The sequence below is a fragment of the Triturus cristatus genome, chromosome 2_2, assembly GCF_964204655.1.
Source record: "Triturus cristatus chromosome 2_2, aTriCri1.1, whole genome shotgun sequence".
NCBI classification, from domain to species: domain Eukaryota; kingdom Metazoa; phylum Chordata; class Amphibia; order Caudata; family Salamandridae; genus Triturus; species Triturus cristatus.
The window spans coordinates 65,420,357-65,444,415 of record NC_140582.1 but is presented as its reverse complement, the minus strand read 5'-3'; the positions used below and the strand labels follow the sequence as shown (position 1 = coordinate 65,444,415).

At 47.3% G+C, this 24,059-nt stretch overlaps 1 protein-coding gene across 3 annotated transcripts in view; it reads right to left on the bottom strand.

Moving 5' to 3' along the window:
- LOC146861849 (low-density lipoprotein receptor-related protein 2-like) overlaps positions 1-24,059 on the bottom strand; it is an 837,432-nt gene that overhangs the window by 481,154 nt on the left and 332,219 nt on the right. For all 3 annotated transcript variants that reach the window (XM_085641010.1, XM_085641012.1, XM_085641011.1), the window contains 2 exons: positions 17,694-17,918; positions 2,411-2,722 (listed from right to left, as the gene is read on the bottom strand). In XM_085641010.1, coding sequence (XP_085497136.1) covers positions 2,411-2,722; positions 17,694-17,918 — 537 coding nt within the window. The remainder of the gene's footprint in view (positions 1-2,410; positions 2,723-17,693; positions 17,919-24,059) is intronic.

Below are 24,059 nucleotides of genomic sequence, written 5' to 3'. Positions count from 1 at the left end.
ACGGTTCTCTGTACACACTCCTTCTAACACTTTACTCGTTAGCGATGACGGATTGGGTACTCCCGGCCGTTTTTTTCTCCTAAACTAGATAACACCATTAGTCCTTTCACCATTTTTATGTTTACAACTCCTCAGTCCTATGTCCATACACACTACTATTCGACACGTGACACACTTTCAACGTCTCTCTCCTAACATTTAAACTCGTCCCAATACGATCGTAGACGCGAACAGCCACACACGGACCACACGGACGACACGATGAGGCGTTAAGCACCCGGTAAGAGCACTTCACACGTTTTCACTCGTACGTTTCATAGCAGTTTTCTACCGTCTGTAACCTACTCCTTGGGTAATATTTTTTAGGGTACCTTCTTTACGAACAGCACTATATATCCCGCCGACACGGAGCTACATACACGCGATGATTCACCCCTCGTAATAAGCGAGTTACTCACATCCCCTTGATCTTTTCACCATCTTTATTAACCCGCTTTTCATCTTACATTGTTCATTTAACTAACACCACTCTGTGTAAATAAATGCCACGCTACTCATGGATCCTACATTCATTCATCCACTTTATCATTTGTAGATCTCCCCCGATGAAGGCTCATGCCGAAATGCATTGGGAGCTTGCAACTTATGTCAATGTTCAACGTGACGTGTTTGAAATGAACGCCACTAAAAATGACGAATAAAGTTTTTTCAAATTGATGAAATTCAAACTTTAATTATTCGAATAACATTGGAAACCTCCTTGAGAGGACCACATCTGTGCCCGAGGGACACACCCCAGGACTTGGGGAGTGCATTCTTCACCTTCACTAGCTTCCCATCAACAAAGAATTACCTTCACGTTCCTCATGCACTCCTAAAAAGCCCTCCACAACACCATACCTGCATACCAAAACCACCACCTCTCCTACACTTCCACTAGACTTCTCCACTCCTCCCAACTGGCCCTGGCAACCATCCCACGGAACTGAAAGACCACGCCTGGAGGATGATCCTTCGACCTCGCTGCGAAGACCTGGAACTCCTTGCTTCCGTACATCAGGCAATCACCATCGCTGCCGCAATTCAGAAAGGACGTCAAGACCTGGCTCTTCAACTGAACTGCAGAACCCCACCCCACTTAGCAACTTGAGATCCCAACGAGTGAGTAGCTGCGCTTTACAAGAAACTTTGATTGCTTGTGTTTCAGTTTAGGAGGACCCGGCCTGGAAGTTGAGCTGGACTGTTCCCACTGGGGCAAGGTCAAGACTGATTTGCATATGACTGGGTCCAAACTAGGGTGGCATGGTAGGTGAAATAGTATGAATTGGGATACAGCCCGAGTGATTGACAATGGCTAAGATTAATCCAAGCATTCCATCCATCACCTTGTTTTTGATGCCCTCAATTCTATGGTTAGCGCTTCACAAGAAACCTGGTTGTACACAAGTCCCTGAAATAAAAATATGAGGGATGGATTCAAGTAGTAATCTCAGCTACTGCTAAATATTCTGATCCACATTACAGCCCATCTTTTTTGTACATTGTACTATTGCAGACAGGACAAACACAAGGAGAGGATGGACAGAGTGCTGACACTTTTCAAACACTCACCCCCAGTCACAGATCTGGGTTGAATCCATAATTCTTTAGCTCACTTTGCCACCCCAGTTCAGACACAGCTATATGCAAATCAGTCTTGACCCTGTGCCTCAAGTGAACAGCCCAGCCCGAACTGCCAAGCCAGGTCTTCCCTGGACCGGAAACAAGCATCTGGGACTGGTTTCAGGCTAACAGCCCTCTTCAGCCAGGCTAGTTTGAATCCAGTGGCAAAGTGAGTAAGGGACCCACGTCTGGGCAGACCTGGCTTAGCATATATGGAAATCGATCTTGGCCTAGTGTCAAAACAGTCTATCCTAACCAGTTATGTCCTGTACTATCTACAACACAGATGCCAAGACCCGGCTCCCTTACCAGACTCAAGCTGCACCTCGCTGATGAGGCCCAACATGACTGAAATAGGTCTTGGGCAATGTTGCTAAATAGAACATTGCAGTTTACATGATCAATGATCCAGGCAATTGCACCTGGGTATTGCAGCAAGTTATTCCAAGCAGGCCTTGCATTTGGCTTAAATGTCCAAGTTATCAGCACATTTCTCAAGATAATGGGGGGGGGGGGGGCGGGGGAGTTCCAAAACAAACTGTCCAAAGTGATTATAAGGGGCTGAAGAACAGAAAACCTCAATACATTATCTGTAGAACAGGAATGAATCATCCAGTGCAGGAGCTGAGCATGAAAACAAATTAACTCCACTGGCCATCCTTTCGGCTTCCATGAATTTCTATTTATAAAAGAATCAAGCCACCCTTCCTTGATTTCTACTGTAGCAACATCACACTGTGGAACTCACCAGTGTCATTGGAGCTCCAAAGTATGGCATTTGATTTGATGTCAAGAAACACTCCGGCTGCCTCCGGCATTGGGCCATTCCACACGTCCCGCACTTCACCACCACTGAGATTCATGCACTGTATAGGTTTTGACTTTTCAATCCAGTACAACGATGCCCTTTTCCAGTCCAGAAACATATGCCGGATAGTCGTCTGGGCCTGGTACAGCTTCTTTGTGCCCATTCCTAGGAATCTGGTCACCTGGATGTTTTTCCCATCACAAGACAGCCAATATATGTTGCCTGTTCCAACGTGTACCTTTGCTGTGCAAACTAAGAATGAAAATCAGAGTTACAGTAACTTTGATCAAAGCACAAACGTTTCTTCAAACAGTACAATCCAAATAATTGGGTAATAAAAGAAAAACATTCACAGATTAAGATAATGGACACTTGCTTCTGACCTGCACTTCTCAAAAATTATTCTTTACACAGTACACTGCAAGCATGTCAAACTTTGATTATTAAACTTAGGGGCAACTCTCAAGGCTTTTAAGATTTAGCAAAAGCTATGTGGTCCAATTAAACAATTTTCCTACCTACTGTAATATCCATTTTGTCCGTATATCTTTGTTGCACTTTGCAACAAGTCGTTTAAGGCACACAAGTTTGTGTAACCAAACCAGTTCATGACATGAGTTTGAGTTCCACCATGCATGGTACACACATGACAATGCAAGTAGGTTACTCAATGTTAAACTTTACTACCAAGTTTGCTTTCACCACACCTTTTCAGGAAAGTGTCTCATCACGATGCAAGCGCCTGTGCTGAGATTTTCCCATCACCAGCTGGTACAGTTTATGAGTACCCTACATGCATGCTTTGCTTTCAGGCAGGATGTGTATGTAGCACGCCCTCATACTACGCTTAGGCAGAGAGCACTGAATACAAAAATGGTCCTTCCTTGCTCATCGGAGACGACGGCTAAGCAACCATCCTTGGTCAAACCTGGCAGCTACCGCATTAGCATCTCGCAAGTCACACCCAGCGCAAGCCTGGCAAACCATACCTGCAGTTTCCTAGTAGAGGTTTATTTCTACTTCTGTGAAGTCAACAATCCTTTGTGATGAAGGACTTCAGTAATAATGCAGTAATCACTGCAACACAACCACTCAGGAAATATTTATGGTCAAGCGGTCAGCTTCCCATTACATTAACTCACAGCTCCAACAATCTACGTCCCTCAGTAGAACGGGGGAGGGAAAATGAGAGGCCTTTGGGAAGCTGAGAAAAAGGAGGCTTATCTAGTACTTGGATTGAGTCCTGATAAAGGAAAGCCAAATAGATGGATCAAGAAATTCACTTTAAACATGCTTGAACATGCCTTTTAAGATTTGAGGACTTTCGAGATTTAAGCAGCTCCAAAATACGGGTCACCATTTTAAAAATAACTAATCATGGAGTTACAAAACTGAACACCAAACTGAGCACCAAGTGGAGAGTGGAATTCAATCCGAAGGCAAAAAAATACTTGAAAGCTTCAGTTCATTATTCCAATGAAGTCCTACTTGATTTTTTCTGAAGCGTTACCGCGATGTGTTGTAACAAGTATATCAAGAAGCCACTGGAAGCACCTAGTTAATCATTTGGTGAGAACACATGAACATGAAGAACTGCAAAGTCAATAGCTATAGCTTATTTGTAGTGTGTTCTACGTGCTGTAATGACAGATGCTGCAATCACCTACTTGAATACAAGAGTGCATGCTCCAATGGGCCTTGTAACCGAAGTCAATGGTTCCACATAGTGGATATCAATGGGATAAAGTAACGCGTGCCAAGGGTCCCACCAAGAGCATGCAGATGACAAGCAACATCAGTAAAGTTATTGGCGTAAAGCATCAGCATAACTTAAGGAGAATAAGCATAATTTATTGATAATCAGTGAATATTAAGAGGTGTCTGTGCCACGTCTACATTTAGAAAGATGCAGAATAAGGACAATGCACTAGTTTTCAACTAACTAGGCTTTCTGCAGGCTACAGTGATAACTCCTGTGCAAAGAGCAAGTCACAAAGGCAACATGCAGGAGGGAACAGTACAAACAAAGATCAGTCCAGGACCTGAGCAAGAAATAAGTACATGCCAATGCGCCCGTGCAGCAGACGAATAGTGCCAAATGAGTAGATCAGTGCTTTGGCAGCAGCACTGCACATGCAAGATGAGTCACAAGTCTGAGCAGCAATGATTTGAGTGATCACTGAGATGGTACAGGTCAGGGGAGCAGCACATTCTGTGAAAGTCAAGTAGGTCGCCATGGTCATGCACAGCTAGAAGGGGTCACCACAACCACGGGCATTAGTGCAGGTTACAAGAGGTCTATGCAAAAAAGGCTTATGCAAGAACGGGTGAGCAGGCCCCAGGGCAGCTAGTGAACATGCGCAAATAAAAAGCCGGTCACTAGAGCCAGTTCAACATAGGCTTTTAAAGTTCAGCGCACCAGGATTTCATGTGCAATATGTAATAATGATCATACCCTACTGTGAGATGAAGCCAAGTAATTCCTATGGTCAACTTGAAGTGCCCGCAGCACAGATCAATCAACCAAGCCACCAAAGAGGGCGACCAGACCAGAATGTGCTCCAATGAACTGCAGGGGCCTAAACTAGTTCTCTGGCAAGAGGAGCATTTCTTTAAAGCCCTGCAGCATCAGACCGAAGAAAAGCCAGGACACGGTAGGAGGCAGGAACTAGTATATATGTAGGACTTGCTGCCGCCACCCCACCCCCGCACACTGCCCACACAACTTGAGACCCTTGCTTAAATACTGATTGCTATTTAATGGAGTATCTGAATATCCAACCAGCAGGGAAAGCAGGAACACAGCATCAGCCGTCCTCTTGGACTGTAACATTCTTCCCACTCCCACATTAGAATACAGGACTCCATGAAAACAACCCAGCAGATCATTTAAAAGAGCAGCAGTGGATCTGCAGATTATTCCAGGGGTCCAGAATTTAATTTTTGCTTCTCAAAATAAATGGTGTGCTGGAGTCGGAGGAATGCACGGATAATCAGTCATGTAACCAGGAGATAATCTGCAGAGATCGGAATGAGACTGCACTGGCAGCTTCAGTTGGAGAGATTAACCCAGGATCCCTAAGCAGGAAGACATCAACACTCCGCACAATAGAGGCATCTGCAAGAGTCCGCAATCACCAGGATTTGGTGGGAGAAGCACATACATGCTGAAAACCATGCCTGCAGGAAGAAGAATCCATGGTAAAGTGCCATTAGCAGCATGGTGGGCAGCCAGTGAACAAATGGGAGTGGAAATGAGTACACATGACCATGTTCTTGAGCCCACATATCAGATGCATTTACAATGGCGTTATCGCCCATCTCATATGGTACATGTGATGCACTCAAGTTTAAAAGGTGCACTGAATGCCATAACTCTGAACAGTGGAGACTCCATTGTGGAAACCAACCTGTGTATCTGCTAGTCAGGGTCTGCTCACCACCTTTCTGCACTGACCAGGTAGCAGTCGGCTCAGACAACCTGCAGATCTTAGAAGGTAGTCTGGGCGGATCCACCTTAACTGGGTTCCAGTTACTGCACAACCTCATCTAGGCAGCACCCCCAGCCCCCTTCAGAAATGTTCAATGTCCTCCGGGCCGGACTGGCCATAGCAGGCACCAGGCGTTTCCCCGGTAGGCTGCAAAGGGGGGGCTGGTTGTGGGTCCCTGGGGGCCGATTTTGTTACCGGGGTCAGCAGCATTGGCCCCCTGTAACAAAATCGGCCAACTGCGAGGCTGCACCCCCCCCTCACCCCGGGGGGGGGGGAATTCAGCTGAGCAGTTTGACAGGACCGGTTTCTGTTCCCAGTTCGGCCCTGAATGTCCTGTCTGCCACTCTACAGCCTACAGGTATACCATGTGCCTTCACCTCATTGATTTCCAGTGTGCCTTAGTGGTAGTTTGGGGTTTTACCAGAGTGGTGCTCTTAACCGGACATTAGTACCTGCACTTAAGTGGTTAGTGGAGTGAATAAAAAGGGGAGGCCAAATGAACAAGTTACTTACCTTCGGTAACGATATATCTGTAAGAGACATTACTTATGGATTCCTTAACTTAGAATTACCCCCAGGCGTCAGACTGGATCCGGAGAATTTTTTCCTCAGCGATACCCCTGCGTGTCGGTAGGTGGCTTTGGTCAACTCTGCATTAGTCGTTGGAATCGTGATCGCCGGAATGACGTTACGGTATCTTAGACGCCGCCCCTACGTGCTGACATCCATTCTTTACATGACATTCCACACCAGAAGAGCAGAGCCATGCAAGACACTGACCACTGGTGCATAAAACTAGGGCCCTGAAAGGGAGTCCCTTACTGTAGAAGTCAGTTCGCAAAACGGGGAAGACGGGTGGGGCAGTAAGGAATCCATAACAAATATGTCTTACAGATATATCATTACCGAAGGTAAGTAACTTGTTCATCTGAAAGAGACCATTAGTTATGGATTCCTTACCTTCAAATAGATACCCCAACAATACAAACCTTGCAGGTGGATTTGCCAACAACTAAGTACACATTAGAAAGTCCTGGAGAACTGAACAGCCAAAAAAGCAGCCTCTGCGGACTTGGCTGTCCAGGCTGTAATGCTTAGTTAACGTGTGCCAGGAAGCCCACGTGGCTGCCTGGCAGATGTCATGAAGGGGGACTCCACGTCGCAAAGCAGTAGTGGCTGCCGTCGCCCTTGTGGAATGCGCATGCAACCTTACTGGAGGTTCCTTTTTCGCTAAGGAATGGAAAATTTTAATGCAAAGAACAACCCATCGAGGAATTGTTAGTTTTTGCATGGCCCAACCTTTGTTGGCGCCCACATAGCCAACAAAGAGCTGATCATCTACCCGGAAGTGTTTTGTGCGGTACAGATAAAATGAAGGCACACGTTTTGGATCCAGGCGGTGGAGCCACTCCTCTTTAGAAGGATGGGAGGCAGGAAGAAGGTGGGCAAAGTGATGGTCTCCTATGTGGAATGAGGTAACCACTTTGGAAAGAAAAGGTCTATTTTGAAGGACAGCCTTGTGGGGATGAACAGCAAGGAAAGGAGGTTTAGAGTAAAGGGCTTGAAGCTCACTCACCCTGTGAGCAGAGGTGATGGCAACCAGAAAAGCAGTCTTCAATGTCAAGAGTGAGGACAATTATGTAGCGGCTCGAAGGGAGCACGCAAGGTAAGGCAGAAGGTTCAAGTACCACTGGGGCATTACGAAAGGAATAGGAGGAAAAAGGTGAGTAGTGCCCTTCAGGAAAAGATTTACAAGAGGGGACTTGAAAAGAGAAGGCTGTCAGGAAGGCAAAGAAAGGCCAAAATGGCTGAAAGATGGCCTTTAAGAGTGCCCAGAGCATAGCCCTGCTTGGCCAAAGAAAGAATAAAGAGGAGACCTTCTGAAAGAGGGGCAGAAAGGGGATCCACAGCCTTTACTGTGCACCATGCCACAAATTTGTTCCATCTACAGGCATACAGACTTTGGGAGGAAGATCAAAAGCAGTGAACTGTCACTGCTCAATCTCCTCGCAGGGAGGTGGAGACTGGACGTGTTCGGGTGAAGGACTGTCCCCTGCTGCTGCAACAGAAGATCCTCCCAAAGAGTCAGTCTGATCGGAGGATCGATGGCCATGTGCAAGAGCTCAGGATACCAGACTCTGTGCCCAGTCTGGAGCCACAAGAATGACTTTGGCCCGGTCGTGCTTCATCTTCGGCACTTTGGGCAGAAGTGGTATAGGTGGAAAGGCGTATAGAAGACTGCAACTGCACTTGTGATGAAAAGCATCACCTAGCGAGTGCCGCCTTGAAAATTCCAACGCTCAGAACTGCTGTTGCGGGTTCTTTTTGGTGGCAAATAGATCTAACCAAGACTCTCCCCACTGCTGAAAGACCTTGCACCACCTGAGTGAAGACGCCATTCATGATCAAGCACCGGCAGATGAGCTCACCTGCCCTGGAGTTCAGGGAACCTGCCAGGTGTTGAACCACCAAGGGCAAGCCCTGATGTTCCCGCCACTTCCAGAGATGAAGGGCCTCCTGATAGAGGGTCACAACCCCACCCCACCCTGTTTGTTGCAATACCACATGGCGGTGGTGTCCGTGAACACCTGCACTAATCTCCCTTTGACAGAAGGAAGGAATGCCTTCAGTGCAAGATGGATTTTTCCCAAAGCTCCAGAAGGTTGATGTGGAGCCCGGACTCCGCCAGAGACCGGAGGCCTCTGATCTCCGCCTTCCCCATGTGGCTGCCCCACCCCACCCCAGAAGTGATGCATCTGTCACCACTGTGAACTCTGGTTGGGGAAGGGAGAGGGATCTGCCGTTGACCCAATCCTGGTTTGTTGGCCATCATTGCAATTTGTGTGAAGTGCCCTGATGCTGTGTCCACTGGAACTTCAGATCCCAATGCAGAGCCTGCATATGCCACCTGGCATGATCCAACAGCAGGATTCAGGAGACCATGAGGCCCAGCAGCCCCTGGGTCATTCAAACCAAAACCCGGGATAGAGGCTGAAAGATCGTAATCATTGCCCGAACAGCCCGAACTCGCTGCACGGGAGGTTAAGTCAGAAACTGCACTGTGTCCAGAACCGCCCTGATAAAAAGGAGCTTCTGAAAGGTAATCAGGTGTGACTTCAGCACGTTGATAGTGAACCCCAGCAAATGCAGGAGGTCCGCTGTACTCTGGAGGTGGGAGACAACAGCATGGGGCGAACTCTCCTTCAACAGTAAGTCATCGAGATAGGGGAAGACTGGAACCCCTGAACTATGCAGATGAGCTGCGACCACCACCATCCCTTTCGTGAAACCCCGAGGGGCGCTGGTAAGGCTAAAGGCGAGCACAGTGAACTGAAGCTTGTGGCCTACCATGAACAGTAGTTAACGCCGATGGGAAGGCAAGACTGGGATGTGAAAATAGGAGTCCTGCAAGTCCAACGCTACCATCCGGACCTGAGCCAATGTCAGCATTTTGAACTTCTTCTGGAGGAAGCGGTTGAGGTCTGAGATCTAAGATAGGACACAGGCCTTTGTCCTTCTTGGGCACCAGGAAGTAGAGGGAATAACCACGACCTACTTCTGGCACAGGGACTCGCTCAATCTCTCCCTTGGCCAAGAGGGCCGCAACTTCCTGCCAGAAAAGGGGCCAAGTGATCCTCCGACATGTGATGGAAAACAGGTGGCATGGAGGGAGGGGCAGTCTTGAAGGGGAGTTAGTAGCCTTTTCGGACTATCTGCAAAACCCACCTGTCCGACATGTTTTGCCAGTGGGGGATGCGAGGACTAATCCTGTCGCTGGCAATTGGTGGCCTGAAAAGTCGTACTAGGAATGTTTGGAGGCCGCTGCAAAGGGGGCGCTGGTGGACTGGCCCGTCCGTTGGCACCCCGACCCACGAAACTGGGTCCCACATCCCCGGACGCACAGAGGCTGGGTAGCTTGCACAGGCCTGGGTGGAACGTGGTGGGGCACCCCTTCCGTAGCCACGAAAGGGTGAAAAACGGACTGCATGGGGCGAGAGGTGGTAGCGAGGCCTGAGGAGCTGGCCGTAGCCCTGGAATCCTTAAAGCACTCAAGAGCTTTGTCCGCTCTGTCACCAAAGAAGCAACAGCGATCAAAGGGCAGGTCCAAAAGAGTCGGTTGGACATCCCAGGAGAAGCAATTGGACCTCAGCCAGGCGTAGCATCTCAGGGTTACAGATGTTGAAATCACCCTGCCTAGCGAGTCAGCAGTGTCCAGCCCACATCATATAGCGAACTTAGCTGCATCTCTACCCTCAGCCCCTGCACAGGAGAGAAAGACCCAGGCCTCCTCCGGGCACTGTGGCAGCACCTGTGCGACCGTATCCCACACAGAGTGGGTGTAACAGCCCAAGAGAGATGCAGTGTTCACCGACTGAAGTCCTAAGCTGGCGGAAGAAACATTTTCCCAAGGTGATCCAGCTTCTTGGATTCCCTATCAGGTGGAGCAGTAGGGAAGGTGCCTTTGGAAGTTGTCGCGTGGAACACCAAGCTCTCAGGGTAGGGTGTTGGGAGAGGAAAATGGGGTCACCCGGGGCAGGGCCATGGCGAAAGGGCAATCATCCGATCAACAGGGGCCCCTGTGCTGGGCATGGACCAAGTGCCCAGAAGCATGCACGTGAGGGCCTCATTGAATGGCAGCATGGACTTTGAAGAGGCCGTTGACGGTTGAAGCACCTCAGTCAGGTGGTTAGTCCTGAGCACCACCGTAGGAAGCTCAAGGTTCAAGGCCTCAGCCGCCCTATACAACACCACAGCATAAGAGGCTCCCTCATCTGTAGCCACGGTGTTGGGGGGGGGGAGAAAGCATGCCAAGGTCTGGAGAAGTGTCTAGACCACTGACCTCACCCAACTCCTCTCTCCAGTCTGGTTCTTCCAACTGGTCTGCTAGAGGGTCCACAGACCCCTTCCAGTCCTCCTAACCCTCCTTCGGTTGCCATTCAGGGCACTAGGGAACCCCAGGGTAGAACAGAAGTACACATTTACCAGTTGGCGCCAGTCCGTGTCCATGTCAAGGGCGAGGCTGGGGTAGACGTCGGTTGGGAACACAACTGGCGTCGAAGGGGGCAGAGGTGTCGCCAATTGATTCGGCACTGGAGGAGGTGGTGTAAGGTCGACCAGTGCTGATCTGGATCCAAGTCTGGATCCCTGGGGGCCCTGTGGCGCAGAAGTCGCTGGCATTGAAGGCTAGAACCTCCAGCTGAGTCTGCGGGGCCTGAAGGTTTACCGGCGGAATTGGGCTGCCCAAAGATGGAGTGGAGGGCTTCGGAAAAACTACGAAGTTTGCCAGGAATCGCTCTGGCTCCCAGGAACGGAGTGAAGTTTAGAGCCAACCCAAAATGCTCCGCAGGCAGAGCCGGACGACTACCTTCCGCATCCCACGACACGTTGGCCAACGGACAGAGAGAACGCAAAGGGCGACTGATTCTTCACCTTGTTTTTGTGCTTCGACTTGCCCGAAGACTAAGACTTCAACTAGGAGTGATGGTGGTGACTCCGCAACCGGTTGCGCGACCAGTCCCGCGACCTCCCTCTCGACCGGGACCGAGCGGCACAGAGCCTAATGCTGGACCTCCAGAAGCTTTGGGACCGCTCCCATAAAGAATTCAGATTTATGGCCAGACAGTCAGAGCACATCTTTGGGCTGTGGTCACGCTCCAAGCACCACAGGCACACAAGGTGCAGACCCGTAACAGACATCAACTTGTGGCAAGAGCCACAAGGTTTGAAGCTGGTCGGCCAATGTGACATCCCTGTGCACCAGGAGTCAAATGACTCGAAAAAGATGTCGACAAAAGTAGAAAAAAAGTCAAAAAGTGACTAGAGGTACCGCTCTCTCGGGATCTGCGCTGTCTGGCGTGAAAAAAGAAAAAAACGGACGCCAGCGCACAGGGGCGGCATCTAAGTAGATACTGTGATGTCATTCCAGTGATCACAACGCCGACGAATGCGGAGTCGACTGACGCCACCTATCCTGGGGGTAATTCTAAGGTAAGGAATCTATAACTAATGTTCTCCTTCAGATATGTGAGCTTTATCACGATTTTATGTTTTGCTTGGTTTAAAGGGTGTGGGATAAGAGTGACCTATATGGGAAATATCTGTGCAATTAGTGGAATGCACTTTATAATCATGTACCTGAGACTGGTATGACTTTGAATCATTAAGGAGTGAGACAGGTGTTCTTGCCTTCCATCCTTGAAAGGGAATTGGTTAAGTTTGAGCGGGAATGAGCAACATTAAGGCAACTCCCAAGAATACACAGCCGACAGGCAGCCCGACTAGATGATCCATCTAGACTGCCCAGGAGCAACAGAGATCTACTGGTGAGCAAAACCAAAGCAACCCACAAGAATATGCTGGTTGCAGGCAGCAAGAGTTTATAACCCAATAGAGTCCACCAAGGAGTGACAGGACCAAGAGCGGCAGAGTAGTAACCCACAGGAGTGCACTGGTTAGAGGCAGCCATACTATATATGCTGCATGACCCCCATCCAGGAGTAATGTGGCTGAGCACAATGGGTAATTAGAGCACTATAAAATAATAGCGTTGGTAGGAGGATAATGCTGTAGAATGTATGTATTAAGCAAGAATTGAAGTTTATGGCAGTTCAGGAGTCAAAGGAAGGCGAAGGAGCAGAGCTTATTCGCTATTCAAGTCTGAATGGAGGGTTGAGAAAAGGAAAAGCACAGGTCAGGGTGGGTGAAAGTGAACATGTAGCGACAAAAAAACAGCAAATCCTATTCCAAGAAACTATTCCCACCCTATACAAAGGGCCCTGTGCCTGCAGACCTAGCTTCTCTGTTATTGGTTCAGGTAAAAGGCAGAGAATGGAGACAGGAGTCTCTCCCGTTCACTGACATGGTCTGCTATTGTTGTGCAACAGGACAGATGGCGTACCAAGCTCCAAGGCAGTAGTGGGGTTGATTACGGTTAGGGCAGAGGGTGTGACATGCATCCCAAAACATCATATGGTTGCTTTCCTGACTAGGCATTGCAAGGGAAGCATTTTCAAACAAACCTTGACTTCTGGCTAATCGAATATCGAACTGATTTAAAGATGCTCAGAGGCTCGCATAACACTCAACTATGGATACCAGTTACCTTTGGTTATGCCATGAGCTCCAGCAAAACACTAGAGTGGTCTCTGCCATTAGTTTGGTCTGAAGAGATATATTCAGCAGGTCTCAGGGGGTGCTTTAAAATATTCTGCAACCTTTCAAATTTATTCTCAGATGGCTTATTACATTCACAATTTAGCTAAACTTGACAGAACCTGTAATCTTCTAGGGAAACAAAAATCCAGGATTGAATTCCCAAACTTCTAAAGGCACAAATGACATCCAGAATGTAAAAATTCCTAGCTTAGGGACATGGAGGCAAGAATTCTGCTCATTTTTCATTTTATTCACTCAGCAGCCATAACAAAACATTTTATTCAAAGACTTCAAATCCCATGAGCCTTTGCAACAACTCAACATGACAACCATAGAGCAAGTCCCATATATTCATCAAGGAACAGCACTTCCTCTTTAGGCTCCTCATAAGGGGTTTACCCGCAGCTTTTCCCCTTGCGGCCAGTCTTAGAGGGCCGGCTTAGAGTCTATGAGCAGTGTCAAGCATTGGCTAATCCAAATTTGCCTGGGAGTTTATGTTTTGCCTCAATATTCCAACCTATTTAGGTCTAATTTTCACCTGATCAGCCATGGAATGTGCTTTTGATGAATATTGGGAGTTCTTTGGAGGAGCAGCAGACTTCTCCCTATTCATGAGGAATGAGTGGATGCCATAGACTCATAACTAGAGAGGGTTGTCTCTTCAGCTCTGGAACCACCCCACCTCCCCCCTCGAGCCAAAGAATGATTAAACTGACAGACGCAGTTTATTACTCCTGGCTGGGTAAGGCCTGAGGCTTGACAATCCTACTGACAATCAGGGCCCCCCACCCCGCCCCAAGTGTAAAAACAAGGTGTAAGCCTGAATGTGTAGTTAGACAACATGCTCCTAATGGCCCAATGCCCCTGGAAGCTTGTAGCACAACTTCAGTCTGTGGTCAATCTCCTCCAGCCACTGGGCTTTGTCATAAATGAGGGCAAGTCCCTTATGATCCCTTTTCGATGATTAGATTTCTTGGGTTTTGTGGTGGATTCCACTTCGACTCTGAACTTTCCTTCTCAGAAAATAGCGAAGATAAGGCAAGAACTGAGAGGCAAACTTAAGCCAAAACACACACGTCGCTCCAACAGATTACTCGCTTAGTAGGACCCCTATCCTCCGACATTCAGGTGATCTTTCCGGGTCTGCTCCACTACCGGGTCCTTTAGCGCCTCAAAGCATACCACTTGCAGAAGGGCCAAACGTATTCTCAATCAGTGCCATTAATGGATATGGTAAGAAGAAATCGCCCAGTGACTTACCCATATGGAGGCTTGGACAGAGCAATTTTATGTTCCTTTCCCAAGCCATTAATCTAATCCGACACCAGCAAAGTAGGCTGGGGTGTTAGCTTTTGGGACTTCAGGAGGAAGCTGGTCACAACAAGAATGGAGTTTACACAAACTGAGTAACTCCTGGCGGGGGTTGTTCACTATCTAGTGCTGGACCAAAGATCAAACTCAATAGTGCGCCCTTCTAAAGACAGACTATGTCTCAGCAGTGAGATATCAACCATCTGGGAGGTACCAGGTCACAAGCGCTGGCGGACATGGCAAACAGCTTCTGGAACTTCTGTCTGGCGAACCAGATCTACATATCCGCAGAATACCTCCGGGGCCAAGCCAATTAGGTGGTGGACTGGCATTTCAGACATCTTCAGAATGAGAGTACTTGAAAGCTGGACCCTCAGGTCTTTTAGGACCTGCAGGTGAGGTGGTTTGTTCTCTATCAATCTGTTAGTGTCCCACCTCGCCCACCAGCTACCACACTTCTACAGATTGAGGCCGGACCCCCAAGCTGAAGCATCGGATGCCTTTCTCCACAATTGGAGCTGGGATATGGGTTTCCTCCTTTCGCGATGATCACTCAAGCAGCGGCTCAGGTGTGCAGGCAAAGAGTGAAGGTGGTTCTGATAACACCAATCCGGCGATCTCAGTTGTGTTTTCCAGTACTTCTGTAACTTTCTTGGGATTCTCCAATCCAACTACCCCAGTTTCCTCACTTTCTAATGAGTCCAGAAATAATGCCCCATTGCCTGGTGTTGGAAGGTTCCCGCGGAGATGGCGTGGAGGGTTACAGGCAATGCTGGTCTCTCCCAGGCCTTTTGAGTCACGCTGAATTCCTGCTTTCACAGGCATGGGCAGACAGCAGAATCGAAAGTTACCACTCTTCCTGACTTCAATGGGGACGTTTGAGACTGGGTGTTGAACCTGTGGTTGCAGATGTAGTACAGGTGTTGCATTCTCTTTACCCTAGCTACGTAAGGTTTACAATACCACACAATTCATGCAGTCCGATCAGCTATACTGTTACACACATCCGGTAATTGGAATTTCCTTTGGTAATATTTTGAAATCACATTCGACCCCTACTTGGTCATCACCCCCAAAATTACAATAACCTCTTCCCACCCCACCCGCCCATAACAGATCACAATATTGGGATGAGAGGGGTTATTATAAATAAAACCGGATATGCCTAGGGGCTTAGTCAAGGAGTCACCACAAATATATAAGTCAGTGGTATTGGCTTTGCCCAGGGGTCACCACATCAGACCAAAAATCACATGTTGGAAAATCACTGAAATCAGTAACTATGTTTAAGCACAATTATTGACAATAAATCATTGAAAAACAAACAGGTCTGAGTCTTTTATACCTGTAGGCCGCATGAACTGTAGTGACAGAATCAGCCACTAGTGGTACCTGTATTCCTCAGCTGTAGAGCAAAATCTCATGGATTCAATGACCCAGGAGACATTTTCTTTTTAAATACAAGTGGGGGGCTGCTGCAACTCCTGCAGCCCCCCACAACACTCCTTGATGTTGGTCATACCCCTGCCCAAATTGGGGCACCACAAGCAGAAGGAAGACATGCAAACAAACCCATGCAGGAGCAGTCAATAGAACAGTAGGTCTCTAGCTGTGTTCAGGAGCCAGCTCCATTCAATACTTAATTTTTAAGGCAAGTGCTACTTGGGGGCACCCACAGCTTCTGGTCACGGTGGGGGGTGGGGGGGTGGGGGGGGGGAAGAAGCCCACTCCTGCCCTGCCAACACTGCTGTGCGGTAGTCAGCATCGTGTCTCCCTCAGACAGTCTGGGAGGAAGGCTAGAGGCAGCAGCTTTGGGCATCCACCTTCCTCCCAGACATTAGGATGCCTGGCCCCTCTCACGGCTCAGGCCCTTCTAGTCCTTGCTGTGTTCCTGGGGGATGGGGATCAGGGAGCAAAGGGGAGTTTGAGGAGAAAGTTAATCAAGACAACTGAAATCTGCCACACAAGAAAAAAAATCCATAAAGGAGGCAAAATCTAGATACATTTAGTTTTGCTTACTGTACTATGGCTGTGTTTCCAAAGAGGATGGAGCAAACAATGTAACCAGAGTAAAATTAAAATGGGCATCACTCGTGCTCAGAGGGATGCGAGAACAGCTGTGCATGTCAGATACCACTATGAACAGGAGACCCTTCTTTAAAAAAAAAAATTGAATTGTTTTCTAACTGACTTTGCAAACTCCTCCTTCCTAGGAGGTAGAGCCAAGGTTTTATTTCTTTTAACATTCACAAAGCTCTTGGCAACTTCAAGAAGCTGTAAAGTTTAACTTTGGGCGTACATTTGTGTTAAAATGGACTTTTGCAACAAAATATATCAGAAAATGAAAACTTGCAGAGAATGTTTGCATCCATTTTATACCTTTACAGATGCTGATTAAACAATCTTTCAGTGCAGTTCAAATCATCTTGGATTACACAAGTGAATCAAAACAGATACTAGGAAAGTTGACAAAGGCGGAAAAAACATTAACTTTCTTGCGTAGGGAGAGCTTTGAATGCCATTACCACAGATGTAGATGAGAATCAAAAGTGCAGCTTCCTAGATGTCTACGCGAGTTAAATGTTTGCTGGTGAGATTTTGTAATCACAGGTTTGAGTGCCACAAAGGCCAAACACAACGTCCATACTGCGGATGTTGGTACACCGAGGACCCTATAACTGGATAACATGAATAGACTCTAAACAGCTGTAAGAAACCCCAGAAATGTGAAATGAAGCATTGCTGTGGAATTCATTAAAGAACCACTGTATTCCCCAAAGCCTCCCCGCCAGCCACACAGGTGGAAATTCTGCCTTCCACTAAGAATTCTTAGGGATCAGAAATCAGGAAGCTCAAGAGGTCAGACAGAATACATTGGCCGGATGTCACCACTTTGCCTTGGAGAAATGTAGCTCTGAAAGACTGGAACATGCACGACATGTGCACTGCTCAGCTCAAAATATGTTTTCACTGCCATTCTGCATAAAAATAAATATAGATCTGCGTTTCGCCAATAAATCACTTCAGGTGTACTTGAAACATCTATTCCAGTGTGCTAAGAAAGGAGAGCACGTTAAAGATCAGTTAGAGCCACATTTAAAGACCGAATACGAAAAGTGGAACTTAGAAAAAACTGGATTGCGAGGGTGTGGTTAGTAAAGTCAAACGACCTAAAAAAATCCTAAAGTATTTCATGGCAACTCTAGCAGAAAACACAGAAATACACAAGAGACTGCATGCAATCAGCACAAAAACAGCAACGTTACCTGCACCACCGGTTGGCAGCACTTGAACGCTTCCTAGCAGGCCGGATGAACGCATGAGTTGGCCACTGGTATCCGTCCAATAGACCAGATTTCTTTTCCAATCTACGTCCATTAATTTGAGATTTTTGGATAATTCCTGCACCAATGTCATCTTCACCTCGTCTCTCGGGAATCCAACTTCAAGCATTTTGATTTTCTTACCACTTGAAAACACGATCTTCGTATCTGTGGAGGCAAAGATGCATGTATGGTCAAAGCATTCTATGAGAATTCAGGATGCAACATTGTCCCGGACTTCAATATATCCACTGGCTTGGCTCGAAAACATTAACAATCTTTTCGTTGTGTTGGTTTCCACAAACGGGAGCTCTATGGGCGCTACACAGTTCTGATTTGAAGAAATTCGGACAAGCACAACCTAAACACCTCCCTCCCACCTTGTACTGAATGTAGGAATGCCCAGAGCAACACAGCTCGCAACACATGCAACCGAGGCAGGGTCATTGGACTAGGCATGTTCTGTGCTCCTGTTACATTTAAGAACACCGAATTTCTTGGATAACCTTTATGAAGTTTGACTGTTAAAACTACACATTCGCTTTACACACAGGAGTAAAAACAGATGAACAGTGCGACAAATCGGGTATTCATTCAATCATTCAATGTGACCGTTGAGGGAACAGCATCATTTGATCAGTCATGGGATCTGAGAATCTTCGCGGGACATGTTACACTGAAAACGTAACAACCTACATATATGCTAGCGTGCTGTTCAGTTCTTTACGATGTCAGAAAATACATTTAATCATTACTAAGCATTCCTTTCAGGCTAAAATGGAAAGTGGGTTGTGGGGACTGAGCAGCAGCATTCATTACTGTCCCCGAAATCAAGCTGCATTTCACTTCATGCTCTAGTCTTCCCCCTGAAATCAAAACTCAACATTCTGTACTGACGTTCAGGAAGGCATTAAAGACATGGCTCTTTGCCAAGGCATACCCGTAATTTGGTCCCTGGTCCATATTATTTTTCTTGGTTAGGCGCCTTGATGCCTTTGGGCTTAGTAGCGCATTATAAGATTTTTCACTTCACTTAATGCTCTAGTCTAACGGGTCAGCGAGGTGGACTGGGTATTTACAACAGGCTTCCCATCACATCAGCCATGGACTATGCGCTTGGAGAAAAGTAGCCAAATTCAGAGGGGAATGGTTAGGTAGGTTCAATTGCTGTATTGGAATTGCAAACACTTTAGGGCTGTGCAGAATTTTAATTCCTTCACTGGATGGAAACTAGAACGTCTCTAGAGCAGTAACCCTGGGGTTCCCATTTCAACGTTTGGCTGACCTTGTAAGTTTTTCCACAAGATTCATGTCACAAGTGCAGCACTAGATGCTCCGTATATATCCAGCACAAGTTACTCTTCACCAGACTACAGTGTTAGGATTAAGGGTGGGGGCCAAATTTCACTCTGCCGCTGGATTTAGCAGAGCTTTGTACACTCCATATTAGCTTGCAATACGGAGTTCTGGCAAAACTCCGCCAACTGCTGTGGGTAGCGTTTTGTCACGTGAAACTCGCCAACTGTAAGTTGGCAAGCAAGAATTGGCAACCCGTGTGTGATTTGCAGGCGATAGGGCGGCATCGCGTGAGATTCTCAACATGGGTGGTCACGACAGTTCGGCGAGTAAGCTGCTGCTCAAGAAGAAAATCTACTCTAGCGGCAGCAGCGCCCTCTGGCATGCTCTGCCATTTGCCCTGATTTTGCAGCAAAGAACAAGCTTTCGGCGCTAAAAAGCAACAAACGTGCAATTCCACCCACTTGCAGAACTCTGCGGAATCTCAAAGGATCAGGTAACACTGCTGAATTGCACTGAGTGAAACTCTGCGAGTTCTGCCCACCCCTAGTTAGGATGGGGTTCCCCCTCAAAGTGGCATTTGGGACTACAGACCTGTCCAGACCATGGCAAAAACCCTTTGGATCGTGGGGATAGAGGTGCTGTCCGGTCCATGGCCCACTTGCTTTCGTGGTGTAATTCTACAGAGAAACTCTTGCCCTCCTATGTGGTGCAGCCGTTCACGCCCTCTAACAAACCGGGTGCAACCATGATCTGAGCAGGCTCTCAGTGTCAAATGGCAGTAGGCTTTGAGATCCCAAGCAGTCAGATGTAGAAATCTGCAGCCCTGCTGCTCACTACCTATGTGTGTGCACATTTCAGTCGTCCACCTCAGCCACCTATGGGCAGAAGAATACATTGCTATTTGAGACCAGACTCAGAAGGTAATCAATAACCCGGCCATATGGATCACGGGGAACGCATGTGGTCAGATTATAGTGCCCTCACACACCTGTTAGGGTGTCATGCTTCATCATTGGGCGCTAGTCAGGCCTGTACTACAATGCTTGATGGGCCTGAGGGCTCTTTAGTGGAGATATTTTGATTAACTGCATTTTTTTGAGGAGTGCAAGTGAGGGGTTGAAGGTAGGGTGGTGAAGGGAGTGGTATAAAAGTCTTTGGGAACCAAGGGAATTTCAGGGTTGTAATTACAGGATAGGGTGCCCGCAGTCGCTCAAACAACTTCTAGAATTGTTTGGTGGCCATACCTGTTGCGGTGTCACTCTAGAATCAGATCATCCTCTGCCTGGGGCAGAACTCAGCACAGTCTGGGGTGCCTGTGCAAGTCCTTCCTTACATGTATGTGCCCGACTATGTCAAATGCTTCCAGATTGAGGTTCCTGTAACAGTTTCCAAACCTTTTAGATACACAAACTTGATGAATCAATCGTTTTCCTGGGGCAGCTGCAGCTTTACTAATGGCCACCCACCCAGAACAGGTTTGTGTCTGTTTAGTTTCACGGAAGCATCAGATGCGATTCCTATGCATTAGAGACTATTCGTGTGCTTATGCACAAGCTCCCTTTTTGAAAAAAAGGGTGCCTATTTCGGCAAATGACTAAGAAATTGACTTGAGGGCACTGAAAGGAGCCTAAAAACAAATAAATTGCTTTCATTAGCATAAAATATTTAATTCTACTTTTGTTTTTCGGCTTTTTCCTATTCACAATTTTGTGCGTCGATTTAACAGCAACTGATGATAGGAAAAGCGGAAGATAGTACTGTCAGCGAATGCCTAGGCAAACTGGCTGCACAGACGTTCCTGACCAGACATTGCTACTAGAGAGTAAAGAATAATCCACTAGCATAAATCTTTGAAAGGCACATGCCGCGAAGAAAACACCTTGGGTCTTGTGGTGTACCTGGACACCAGACTGAATTTTTAGTGCAGCAAATGACAATACATGATGTAGTACACCTGGAAAGGCAGCCTTAGCAGCTGCTAAACTCTTTAAGGCCTCTACAAATGACAGTTGCTTAGCAGGATGCAGGTCTCAAGTTAGGAAATAAAAGTGTACCTGATAGCAACTGTGTGAGGTCTCCTCTTATAAAAGACATGAGTAGGTGGATTGATTGTCAAAAGAATGATCTCAAGCAAAGATAACTGCAATTTTACGCAAAGGTGGAAGGAGTCCCCAGGGTCACCTTTCCTCCTTGGAATACATACAGTAAATGGTTTACAGGCCGACTGGTTTGCAAGTCACTTTTCTCTGTACAAAGCTATGACTTAAGAAAGAAGCCATCCGTGAAGTATGCCTTGGGTCACTTGAGGCCAAAGGTTCAAAGTTTATGCATCAGTCTAACCCAGATCAGATAAAGGTCACAAGATCGATTTGGGAGAGTGACTGGAGATAATACCACTTGTATCTCCTGACAGCTTAGAAGACAGCTGAGGACTCAGGCCAGATCTGGTGTGAGACCATGGCTCTACTTTAAGCCTTGCAGGTTTCCAGGTGCACACCTTTGCCAAGAAAGGTAGCGGAATAGAACTCCATAAAACAGGTGACCATGATTATGTTCTTAACTGGTGCCAAGTTGAATGACATTAGCCATCAGACCCTGATTCTGGCAGAATACTTCCCAAGGCCGATAAATGTCCAGGTTTTCTGTAAAAGGCTTAGGTGGACAAACAGCTCTTCAAGAGCCATTTCTGCTTGGTGAGCATAGAGACAGAGATCCCTCAAAGACAGATGTCATTGAGGTCCCATCCAAGTGGATGGATTTGGTGTCAGAAGCTCTGAGCAGGACAAAGCTTAATTTAATGCCGCAGAGGTAGTTTTGTCACTGGGATGGATTTGCCATCTTGCCCCAGCCCAGGGTTTTACTTTCTGACTTAGTCACTTTTTGTGCCCTCAAAATACTCCAGCAGGGCAAGGTTGGAAGCTGTATTTGGACAAAACTCCATGAAGGTAGATACCTTCACAGGAAGATCCGGCTGAGCACCTTTTCAGCCTGGCAAAAAAAAGCTCGGAGTGGGGCTGTTAGACCCAGCGTCCTTGGCGTGGCATTCCCCTGTATTTTTGCCTCTGCCTTCTGTGTTTTTGTTGTGTGCTGGACTTCATTTTTGCAAGTCTAGATGCTTTGGGCAATTTGCCACTGCTGATTAGTGCCAAAGTGCAAGTGCTCCCTCTGTAAATTGTGAGTATGGATTGGTGATTCCATGATTGGACTGTTTGACTTACTACGAAGTCCCTAGTACAGTGTACGGTGTCCCCAAGACCTGTAAGCCAAATGCTGCTAGTGGGCCTGCAGCACTGATTGTGACCTCTACACAAGCAGCCTTTCAAAGGTGTCTCAGACCTCCCACTGCAGTGTATCTGCACAGTTTGATACTGCCATGTCGACCTGGCAAGTGCACCCACACGCCAGGCCCTACCCTTCCCCGACATGTGAGACACCCCTTAGGTAGGCCCATGGTACCCCTGTGGGCAGGGTGCAGTGTCCGTGAAAGGTAGGGAATGTTTTGATGTGTGTAACATATCCTGATAGTGAACTACAGGGAATTTTGTTCAATATTGAAAGGCTAGCTGTCCTTTAGGATATAATGGGAGTTTATAACTTCTTATAAATATAACTTCCCATTGGGAAAAGAAAGGAGGGTCAAGTTTAGTATGCCTGAACTCAGAACATAAAGATGCATATTTTAGTAAGGCTGATTTTACATCCTGTGTTTGAAAATACCACTTTTAGAAAGTGGGTATTTACTTGCTTAGCCATCCTGAGGGCCTCTGCTGGTTTCTGAATTGGCTGTCTGGCTTTGGAGTGACAGGGGCTCGGGATGTGCATTCACTGGAGACAGCCACTGGGGGGGTTGAGGTGTGTCCTGCTTTTCCTGGATGAGTCGGGCTGGGCTGAATAGACCTGGGCTGCCTTTAGAGTAGGGGGGAGGAGGGGGGGGGGGGGGGAGATTTCCTTTCACCTGAATGGGCCTGGTCTGCCTTACACAATGCGGTCACCACCTCCTGCCAGGAAGCTGCACGAGAGGACAGAACTGGTTTTGACTGAACACAGCCTCTCCGACACCACAGAACAAAGAAATGGACTATAAATGTTGGGGCCCAGACCCCTGAACTTTAGATTACTTCTTGAATTCAAGAGGAACCTCTGCCAAGGAGAAGAGCTGGGAAAATTGAAGTACTGCCCCTTTGCTGTGTGCTGTTTGGGGTTGGCCTGCAGTGGCTTTTGCTGCCAAGGAGATGATAAAGACTTTGCTGTGTGCTGTGTCTCCTTCTAGAAGATACAAAGACTTCACCACCAGCTCCCCTGATCTTCCTTGCTGGCAGTTCTGACATGCCAAGAGGTGCCGGTTGCTGTATTGGGCCTCTGGAGGTTATTCCTGCTGTTAGGAGCTGGAAAAGAGACGCAACTTCAAGATGCACGACGCAATTAACCTGTTTCCGCCGTATCGGCGAAGAAACCGATGAAGCGCCTGCCCGTAGGCTGAATCCCATGCACTGATCTCCAAAGTCCGAGATCACTGCACAGATTCAGACGCAAGCCCTGCTGTGCAGCTGCAAGAACCAATGTATTATGGTAACGCGGCTGGAGAAACCAACGCAGCCCCGTTGCCACTGCATCGAGAACCGCCACATCCGATTCCCACAATTCACACCAGGACGCCAAGTCTATAAAAACGTCAGGGATGCAGTAAGAAACCGATGCATCACCTCCCTGCACAGTAAAAAACAGACGCATCACCTCACCTGGAGTAAAGAAACGATGCATCACCTTCCATGCAGCTGTTTGTTTAACATTGCAATACATGAAAGATACTTTGTGTTGAAAGTGTTGCATCTATAGCTGCTATGGACAGAACTGTGTTTACCTTCTAAAAGTTACTTTTATTGTATTGTGGATTTGTTTTGGTCTTGTTTGGTTTAGATAAAGATTACTTATTTTTCTAAACTGGTGTCCATTTGTAGGATTTTCTCTGTATTACTGTATGTGTACACAAATGCTTTATACACTGCCTCT